This window comes from Athalia rosae, chromosome 2 (assembly GCF_917208135.1).
Source record: "Athalia rosae chromosome 2, iyAthRosa1.1, whole genome shotgun sequence".
Classification (NCBI taxonomy): Eukaryota; Metazoa; Arthropoda; class Insecta; order Hymenoptera; family Athaliidae; genus Athalia; species Athalia rosae.
The window spans coordinates 29,510,407-29,519,858 of record NC_064027.1 but is presented as its reverse complement, the minus strand read 5'-3'; the positions used below and the strand labels follow the sequence as shown (position 1 = coordinate 29,519,858).

Below are 9,452 nucleotides of genomic sequence, written 5' to 3'. Positions count from 1 at the left end.
TATAGTTGTAATTTTTGTGTAACAGCCTTGCATGAACGCCTAATCATTGTGGATTTTCCTCACATAAAATCATTCGGAATATTTTTAGAACCAGCCACGCAGGGAACTAGAAGAACCATGTTTAGTTGAAAATGATTCGACAGGTAAAATTCGGTACAACATAATTTCCCTGGAAACTAATCAATGTTCTCCATAATTGATACCGATTCATATTTTCCGAAACACTAAAAATAAATTGAGTTTCCGGAAAAATTCGGGATCTCGTACTATACGAAATCTTTGTTTCCGCAGTTTTTTTAACACTGAAAAATGAAATTGCCGTCTGATTGTTTTAATTAGAGTTTATTTAATACAAATTTGACATTCACACAATATGTTTGTTCTGAAATAAGAATTTATCGTTTTACATTGACGTAATACTTTCTACATTTTACACATTGAAAGTATTACAACAGGGCTTACAATATCGAGTCATATCGGAAGTATTTCTTATTTCGGAGCCGAGCGTTTTTTCCGTTTTACTTAGAGAATGAGTAATAATATATGTATAGAAGAGTGCCACAAGGTATGTAATGTAATTTTAAACTGTATTCTTGATACTAAAAATCACCTTTTAAAAATGAGATTGGGAATTACAGTAGATTAACTCGGGCTTAGATTCTTATAGCCTTGAAAGTTTGTTCACTTTGTTTAATAATAATTAGTTCTAAATCAAAACGCGTCTAAATACTAAAAAATACGATACATACGGTTTATACAAGTATTGTTCTTCGAACGCTTCGCTTATCAAACAACTTTTCCGTTAGTTTTACTCACTTTTTAATTTTCTTTCATTTTTATCTTTTAGTTAACTTTGTTTATTTTTTCTTCGTTTTTCCTTTCTATATTTTCTTAATAAGTGTCGGAATAGTATGAATTTTGGAGTCACTGAGCCTGAGCCTATGCTTTCGAGGATTATGGAATATAAAAACTTAGGAGTTAAAGGAACGAGGATTCTTGTTGGGGGCTGAGAATGAATCAAAGCTAGGGAGACTCAGCTACTTCAATTCTCTTCTTCTTCCTCTTCCTGTTCATCTTCTTCTTCTCCGGTACTTTCCGGTTTTTCTTCTACCTTCTTTGGTCTCCCACGTGGACGGCCAGATGGTGGAGCCGCAACTTTGACTGCGCTTCCCTGAAAATCGAAAATAAAAAGAGAATTAAATACCAAAATTCATTTGGGAGTTACTTGCTGTCAAATATGGGAACTTTAAACAAACGAATGAGGTTCATTGTTCAAGCTAAGGCCAACCTTCTTCTTATTCGTTCCCTTTGGACGCCCTCTACCCCTTTTGACTGGTGCTGGGGTGTCGTCTTCATCGTCAGACTTTGCTACGACATTGTTTTTTTCTGCTGGAGGTCTTCCCCTTCTTTTTGCTTCTTTAACAGGGCTTTTCGAGGGACGACCACGCTTTTTTTTATCTTCCACAACCGGTGAACCGTCGTCTGACATATTTATTGGTTTTGTAAATTGGACGTTAACGATCTGAAAATAAACAAGAAAGTCAATTACACATCACGTGGATAGCAAACAAATTGCATGCGCCATACCCAGTATTTTTTATTAGAAGTAGTAACATTGGCATAATCATCGATTGAAAGTAATCAATAATATGTTATGGAGCAGAAAAAATGTAGATATAAGCTGAATTATGCACTATTGAGAATAAAAAGTGGGTTAACACGACTTCAATGCAATGTGATTCTCATCGTCATTCGGGCGTGTAGGCATCTGATAATCAAAATCATTACTTTAGTAAATTAATTGGTAATCAAATTTACCGACTCTATCGATAAAAGCTTGCTGTACTCTCCGTAAAATCGCTATCGTCGTTTCATACAATAATAAAAAACAGAAAACAGTAGAATGGCTACATTGTCGTAGTAGTGGCATGTAATTATCAAGTGGAGATTAATTTGTTGTTTTCGCACCTAGTAAAGCCGCGTCTTTATTCTATTTTATCGAAAGATTAAATAATCCGAGATATAGCTCTTTCAACGCCCAATGAAAGCAAAATTTACTCTGCCGATTGTGATGATACCACATGAAGGGATTGTTTACGTATTTCATAAAACGACGCCGCCTTCCCAGTTTCTATGATGATGAGGGCTGACTGCCGAAACTGGGCATCAGGGCGCTACGATCGGGATTCGGGAATCGGGAGGGAAAGCGTCGGTGTCGGCGTCTCTCATAACTCGCGTGTATAAACAATAATGAAATACATTTGATATGACGTCATGTACGACAAAAATATTGCACCCACTCAACAGGATGAATTTCATTAATCAAATGTATGCGTTGCAGTAATCACATTTCAAAAGTAATGATTTTAAAAAAAGAATACACATGTATAATTTCACGAAAAAGCCGTGAACATGACAAAAAACAAGTGGAAACTGAAGACAAAACTTTTCCATCGCTTCTTGTAGAATCAGCCGGTGATGATGGCGGATTGAATTTAATCGCTGATAATTAATGAGGAACCAACGACTTCTTCCGGTAAATTACATACTAATTATCTGTCAGCTAAGGTATCTATCGATTTTCGGAGGTTCTACACATACCTAGCCCATGTATCCTAGGAAAATACATTTTTCGAAGCGCGCGCATCTTCCGAGGAAAAGCTAGGACAAATGTATACATACTAAATTCCCGAAGGAAGGGAAGTATCCAGATCTTGGGAAGAAAAATGTATTCAAGTCCCGCCGATTTCGCGCGCCGTTTATTTACCCAATGCGTAGAAATAAAAAATATTAGAAAATAGACCAGATGAAAACTTATGACGGAAAAAAACACAGAATAGATAAATAAACCGTCCGAAACGAAACATGTTTTAATTTTATGAAAATTCCGCGCCCGCCATTTTCAAAACCTACTTTGGTTTAATGCGATGTGTAGATTTGGTATATCAAGATTATGAATGTATACGAGAATTGTAGAGTATTTAAAAAATAGAGAACTTCATCTGTAAATTTTAATCGAGTGATAATTTGCAGGTAAAAATTGAATTGGGTATCAGGTTAATTAAATATTTAAGATATTCGGTAGTAAAATAATTGAACGAAGGCTCCAGACAACCGAAAGACGCCATAGCTACAAATGGCATCACCCGTATGCGTTTGGTGAATATAGTATATTTAACGTATGAATTAATATCTCTGTTAGTAAGTTATACATCTACAAAATAAAATGGTGGTAAAATAGAGTGAATAAACTAATAATTAACTGCGATTTTTAGCTTTAGATTATAAATTTACCAGACTAATAATAAAATATTTGTAGGGAAAACGTAGACTGGACTCACCTCGGATTTTCGTTGCGAGACAAAGGCCTGCGCGCGGGACGGGAATTACGAGAGAACGCAGTTGTTGGGAACCGGGAACGCTTTAGCTCCGTGACGTTCGCGTACCAAGAGAAGAGAATGACTGCGAGGTGCGCCGCTAGGTTCTCCGTTGCTTGGTATACTTCCCGCCAAAAAATTACCTCCAATAGAAATATTCGTTGAAATTATCACGAGCTAATTTGTTGCCCTAACCACATTAAACGGGTCACAAAAATTGGATCAATATTTTCTAAGTGAAAGGTTCTTTATTACAAAATTTATTATATTATATATTTTCGTTATTAGGTTTCTGGATTGCGACCGTTTATACACCCGCCATCATTGCAACAACGCACCGACCTCCTCGGATCGATTTGCTGCTTAGCTCTGTTACCCCTAAATATATATATATATATATTTTTTAATGAATAATGAATTACCCGAATATTATTTAGGGGAATTTCGAGACATGATTTATGGGATGAAAAATTCTTAACGGTCATATTTCGTCCGTTGATTTTATTATTGGAGTTTATTTTAGAATCGTTATGATTTCAAAATCTAGACTCAGTCTTGATGATTCGGGCATTTAATTGAATTATTTTGATGTTCGGCTGGAGGCTGAATTTTATCACCGGTTCTATGTATAGGAAATATAATTTAGTATTTATTAAAATTAGTAAACCTAGAATCGCATCACTGTCGTTGTGCCTCCGTGGCGCAATTGGCTAGCGCGTTCGGCTGTTAACCGAAAGGTTGGTGGTTCGAGCCCACCCGGGGGCGATTTATTTTTGCATTTCGTTTTTTGAATCTTTAGGAAACTTCGTGTCAACATTTGGACAGGAAAGCACAGCGTTTTTTTGACTGAAAAATGGCAACGGACATTCTGGAAATACTCCAACAACCACAGTTAACTAAAATCTGTGCTCCAATGGTTAGATATAGCAAGTTCGTGAAATTGGATTTGATTCAAAACAGCTCAAGCAATTTAACCTCAATTTATTCTCCAATATTATTTTTTCTTCACAGATTGCAGTTCAGAACTTTGGTTCGACGATATGACTGCGATTTATGCTTTACCCCAATGATATTGGCGGATTCTTTCGTACAGTCTGCAGAGGCTCGTGATAATGAATTTTCAACAAACAAAAATGATGTGCCACTTGTTGTTCAGTTCGCTGCAAAAACTGTTGATGATTTTGTAGGAGCAGCTGAAATGGTTGTACCGTAAGGCAGTGCATAACTAAGATAGAAAATTGCCTGATCCAATCTTTGTCTGAAGTGTGTCATTATTATTTTATGTTGTAGTTCACTCTATTTGTTAACAGATATGCCGGTGGCGTGGATTTGAATTGTGGATGCCCACAGCGTTGGGCAATGAAAAGCGGCTATGGTGTCGATTTATTGGGTAAACCAGAGCTAGTCAGGGACTTGGTACTGCAGGTTCGAAATCGAATACCACCACCTTTTACTGTATCTGTGAAAATACGGTTATTAAAAGATATTCGCAAGACGATTGAACTGTGTCAGATGTTGGAGAAAGCAGGTTTATCCTTCATCACTGTTCACGCAAGAACTCCACAGATGCGAAACGAACCTATCGACTTGGAGGGATTGAGAATTGTCAGAGACTCAATTAAGATGCCATTGATTGCTAATGGAGATGTTAAGCAATTAAAAGACGCCAAAAATTTGCATGAAAATTTCAATTGCCAAGGTGTTATGTCTGCTAACGGACTGTTAACTAACCCAGCCCTCTTTGCTGGTTATTCAAAGACTCCATTGACTTGCATTCAAGATTGGTTGGACATTACAGCCAGCATTCCTACTCATTTTTTGTGTATGCATCACCATTTAGTATTCATGCTTGAGAAAATACTTCCGAAGAAAGATAGATGCTATTTTAATAACCTACAGACTAAGGAATCCGTTCTTGAATTTATAGATAATTATTATGGTATAAAACCAAGAGTTGACAATAAGTGCAGTGAGTTGATCGAATGCTATTATGATATTAGGCCAGGTAAATATTTTAAAGAAGTATTGAAGAATTGCAGCGATGAAGCCTTTGAAGATTTTATGGAGAATATCTTCATAGAGGTATAGCGAATAACTCCAGTTTCCGAATTTTGTACAAATATTCAATGTCCGAGATGTATTGGGTAATAAAGAAGTTCAAAAGTATACCCTGGTCAACGACTGCGACGACTGTGTAATTATTCCTTTTACAATTAGTCAAAATTCTGGTGATTGAAATTTCAATCTTTATTGGATGACGTGCGCGCCGTTAGTTTCGTGATTGGACGAAAACGCGTGCACGTGTGACTTGCCGTCCCGCCAATTCATAAAATTTCAATATAACTACATTTGCTGTCAAGTTTGCGATTGTTTATACTTGTTGACACTGTTCACAAGAATCATACAATGTACTAATCATACACAAGAATTCATCAAAATGGTAAACCATACGATAATTTAGATCCGACAATTGAAATTGCTCATAATTTTGGCGTTTGATGAAATAAGCATCAGGAAATCTAACCTGGGTTCTTTGTTTGCGTCACTCTCTGTGATGTTAATCATTCAATGAAAATACTGTTTCACTTATTTACAGATGACAGTAATCTTTTTTTTCTTGGTTGAATAAGATCCATTATCAATCATATTGCGGTCTATTCCAGATGCGATCAGCAGCCCCCAGCCAACGGGGCAAACGACCCGGGGAAATTTCTCCCATTCAATTGGGTGGTCCTGCTTTACCTCAGAGAGAGAGCAAGAGAAAAAGAACTGAAAAAGAAATTGTAATATCACGGAAGCCACTCATGCAAATGGCAATCCCATCAACGCCTGAATTATTATCAGAACATGTATATCTCGATCATAAATATCTTCACTATAGCTGATAGAGCAAAGAACCTCTTCAATTGAATCATTGTTCTTATGCACAGGAAGAAAGAATAAAGAAGTTGTTGAGCAAACCGTTCAAGATTCCCATACCTGGATATAGACTTTCGGGCCGAAGTTTGGGTATGCATATGGCAGGACCACGATGTGCACTTCATGACCCTGATGAAGCTAATGCTTTAGTAGTTTATACACCTCCCGAACTGTCTGAACATGACAAGCTGAAATTGGATACGTATGAATTTTCTATTTTTCTCAAGAATTGACTGAAGTTTTTGTCTTTTGATGCAGTAATGAGATATCATTTTTTCATTCAGCTCTAAACAACTGGTTCATGTAGTAGTAGATCCAGTACTATGTGATATATTACGTCCTCATCAAAGGGAAGGTGTTAGATTTATGTACGAGTGTGTCACAGGAAAACGCATAGAAAATGCTTATGGATGTATAATGGCTGATGAAATGGGTCTTGGTAAAACTCTACAATGTATTACCTTGCTATGGACTCTTTTAAAGCAAGGTAACTATCGTTATACATACAAATCAGTAAAAATTAGTAACATCCTATCCAATAAAATTTTGCCAGGTATAATTATTTTATTTTTGACCTGAAGGACCTGAAGCAAAGCCGCTAATCGAAAAAGCAGTGATTGTTGCACCTAGTTCTCTTGTCAAAAATTGGTATAATGAGATACACAAGTGGCTTGGTAAACGAGTAAATCCTTTAGCTATTGATGGGGGAAGTAAATTAGACATCGATAACAAATTGAAAGGATTTATGAAGACCTATGGACGTAGGTATGTTTGTCAGATTTTCTATTGTTATTGAAAACATTGGTTGTTCTTACAAGTATCATTTCTTACAACATTAACTCTTACTTTACGTATACAGGTGCGCAAACCCAATTCTGATAATTAGTTACGAAACTTTTCGCTTGCATTCCCATGTATTGCATCAAGATGAAGTTGGTTTGGTTTTATGCGATGAAGGACATCGTCTCAAAAACAGTGAGAATCAAACGTATCAGGCATTGATGGGCTTGAAAGCCAAAAGGCGCGTTTTACTTAGTGGAACACCCATTCAAAATGATCTTCTTGAATATTTCTCACTAGTACATTTCGTAAATCAAGGACTTCTCGGAACTGCACAGGTAAGACTTAATCACTATTTTATTTACTCAAGAATCTTCAGCAAAAAATTTATGTCACATTAGGAGTTTCGGCGGAAATTCGAAATCCCGATTCTCAGAGGTCAGGATGCCGGTGCAACTGACTCAGAGCGTGCAAAGGCCCAAGAATGTCTTAACGAACTGGTGACTATGGTTAACAAATGCTTGATTAGGCGAACAAGTGCTTTGCTATCCAAGTATTTACCAGTCAAACACGAACTAGTTATCTGTGTCAAATTAAATTCGCTACAAACCAAGTTATACCAGAATTTCATCAAGAGTGACAGCATTCGCAAATCAATGCAAGGTCAGCTCATTAGAATTTCACTGTGTTTATGCAAACAATCTTCTTTGATAATTCGCTAATCATGTGTGTCAATGTCTGTGTTCAGGTGATGAACCTGGTAGTGGTAAAAAGGGCAGCCTCTCAGCATTATCCGCAATCACACTCTTGAAGAAACTATGCAATCATCCCGATTTAGTATACGAAAAAATAATGGAAAAGTCTGAGGGATTCGAAAATGCTGCTGAGCTTTTACCCCCAAATTATAACACGAAGTAAGTTCTCGGCAGTCAGTTCATTGGGATGTGACGTTTGACGTTGTGTCATGTTATTTTTTCAGAGACGTGCGGCCCGAACTATCGGGTAAATTAATGGTACTCGACTGTTTACTGGCTCTTGTAAAATCGTCAACTACGGACAAGGTTGTGCTAGTATCAAATTATACACAGACATTAGATCTTTTTGAGAAACTCTGTAGAAAACGCACCTACCGTTATGTTAGACTGGATGGAACAATGACTATAAAGAAGCGATCAAAAGTGGTAGATAGTTTTAATGATCCAAACAGCGGGGACTTTATCTTTATGCTGAGTTCAAAAGCTGGTGGATGTGGTCTCAATTTGATCGGTGCGAATCGACTGGTTATGTTTGATCCTGATTGGAATCCCGCCAACGACGATCAGGCTATGGCACGAGTTTGGAGGGATGGCCAGAAGAAACCTTGTTTCATTTATCGATTACTTTGCGTGAGTGTTGAAAAAATTACAGTCCAAATTCTTGAAGAATGTTGACTTACTAATTTTCAAATTTCCAGACTGGTACCATAGAGGAAAAAATCTTCCAGAGGCAAGCCCATAAAAAGGCATTGAGTTCTACAGTTGTCGATCAGGAAGATGACGTTGCCAGACATTTCACATTGAGCGATTTGCGGGATTTGTTCACTTTAGAAGAAAACACTATCTCCGACACTCATTCCAAGTAATGCATATTCTCCAACAGCTGCCTTGATCATATTTCGTTCAACTCCTGTTAATATCTTCATTTTTTACTTTTGCAGATTCAAATGCAAGAGATGTGTGAATGGAGTCGAAATTCGGGGTCCACCAGAAGGCACAGATTGCAACTCCGACTTGTCAGATTGGAGACATGCTCACAATTCTCGTCACTTGCCAGATATACCGCTCCGACAGTGTTGGTCTAGCGGTATTTCTTTCGTATTCCATCATCGATCACATGAGCAGATAAAAGCAGAGATTCCTCTAATCTCTGATAAAAACGATTGAGGGATAAACCACTGTGCACCAGTATTTTGTACCAATTTTGAAAATTCTTGACACAAATATGTCCAAGACGGTTAATATATTTCCTGAAAATAATCATAGTTGGTTATACAATAAGTTGTTGGTTTCAACTATTCGATCTACAAACACCGCGATGTGCTTCATATCTTGATAAAGAGGAGGAAATGACCAAGAGTTAAACTATGTACAGCCAGATGTTAATGGATTAATATTTTTTTACAATTATTTGAGTTGAGTATTTATACGCGACATTCACTTACATTAAAACTTGGACTTTGACGAGCCCTAATGTTAATGTTGAATGAATAAAGTTGAATCATTATTTTCTAAAGAATATTATTTTTCTCCACGTATATCCATCACCATTTGAATTCACTCCTTCAGTTTTTACGGCGCAAGCGTTCTCCCAATGCCTGCGTTTCAAGTACGTCTTTTT

General features: G+C 37.0%; 3 protein-coding genes, 1 long non-coding RNA gene and 1 other non-coding gene across 7 annotated transcripts; 3 read left to right on the top strand and 2 right to left on the bottom strand.

Moving 5' to 3' along the window:
• Window positions 1-326: 326 nt before the first annotated feature.
• Window positions 327-3,484, bottom strand: LOC105692499 (high mobility group protein HMG-I/HMG-Y). The gene is made up of 3 exons (XM_012411726.3): window positions 3,342-3,484; window positions 1,289-1,522; window positions 327-1,171 (listed from the first exon to the last, which is right to left on the bottom strand). Exons 2-3 carry the CDS (start codon window positions 1,487-1,489, stop codon window positions 1,043-1,045), a joined length of 330 nt encoding a protein of 109 aa, XP_012267149.1. The 5' UTR covers window positions 1,490-1,522; window positions 3,342-3,484; the 3' UTR covers window positions 327-1,042.
• LOC105692505 (tRNA-dihydrouridine(20a/20b) synthase [NAD(P)+]-like) lies at window positions 1,796-5,550 on the top strand. 3 transcript variants are annotated; one of them, XM_020856128.2, is made up of 4 exons: window positions 1,796-3,469; window positions 3,666-4,307; window positions 4,389-4,586; window positions 4,688-5,550. In XM_020856128.2, the coding sequence occupies exons 2-4, from the start codon at window positions 4,231-4,233 to the stop codon at window positions 5,463-5,465; spliced, it is 1,053 nt and encodes a 350-aa protein (XP_020711787.2). In that variant the 5' UTR covers window positions 1,796-3,469; window positions 3,666-4,230; the 3' UTR covers window positions 5,466-5,550. The 3 variants fall into 3 exon arrangements, with proteins under 3 accessions (XP_020711787.2, XP_012267157.2, XP_012267159.2); XM_012411734.3 differs by having other exon boundaries at window positions 3,355-3,496; XM_012411736.3 differs by having other exon boundaries at window positions 3,360-3,496; window positions 3,666-4,293.
• On the top strand, window positions 4,069-4,142 carry Trnan-guu. The gene has a single exon. It is a non-coding gene; the product is annotated as a tRNA-Asn (tRNA).
• A 50-nt stretch (window positions 5,551-5,600) lies between the features above and the next one.
• LOC125499817 lies at window positions 5,601-8,895 on the bottom strand. Its single transcript, XR_007276806.1, has 4 exons — window positions 8,512-8,895; window positions 8,207-8,435; window positions 6,357-6,484; window positions 5,601-6,146 (listed from the first exon to the last, which is right to left on the bottom strand). It is a non-coding gene; the product is annotated as an uncharacterized LOC125499817 (long non-coding RNA).
• LOC105692500 (DNA repair and recombination protein RAD54-like) lies at window positions 5,685-9,341 on the top strand. Its single transcript, XM_012411728.3, has 11 exons — window positions 5,685-5,817; window positions 6,041-6,226; window positions 6,308-6,498; window positions 6,581-6,783; window positions 6,878-7,061; window positions 7,156-7,414; window positions 7,478-7,739; window positions 7,825-7,990; window positions 8,056-8,461; window positions 8,530-8,693; window positions 8,773-9,341. Exons 1-11 carry the CDS (start codon window positions 5,815-5,817, stop codon window positions 8,996-8,998), a joined length of 2,250 nt encoding a protein of 749 aa, XP_012267151.1. The 5' UTR covers window positions 5,685-5,814; the 3' UTR covers window positions 8,999-9,341.
• The last annotated feature ends 111 nt before the right edge of the window (window positions 9,342-9,452 follow it).

Bases quoted from the DNA above. Each gene is read 5' to 3' on its own strand.
- LOC105692499 (XM_012411726.3), bottom strand. From the start codon at position 1,489: ATGTCAGACGACGGTTCACCGGTTGTGGAAGATAAAAAAAAGCGTGGT. The intron at 1,172-1,288 runs GTTGGCCTTAGC...TTCGATTTTCAG, and splicing joins AGGGAACGAATAAGAAGAAG to GGAAGCGCAGTCAAAGTTGC.
- LOC105692505 (XM_020856128.2), top strand. From the start codon at position 4,231: ATGGCAACGGACATTCTGGAAATACTCCAACAACCACAGTTAACTAAA. The intron at 4,308-4,388 runs GTTCGTGAAATT...TTTTCTTCACAG, and splicing joins CCAATGGTTAGATATAGCAA to ATTGCAGTTCAGAACTTTGG. The intron at 4,587-4,687 runs GTAAGGCAGTGC...ATTTGTTAACAG, and splicing joins GCAGCTGAAATGGTTGTACC to ATATGCCGGTGGCGTGGATT.
- LOC105692500 (XM_012411728.3), top strand. The intron at 6,784-6,877 runs GTAACTATCGTT...TTTGACCTGAAG, and splicing joins ATGGACTCTTTTAAAGCAAG to GACCTGAAGCAAAGCCGCTA. The intron at 7,991-8,055 runs GTAAGTTCTCGG...TTATTTTTTCAG, and splicing joins CCCCCAAATTATAACACGAA to AGACGTGCGGCCCGAACTAT.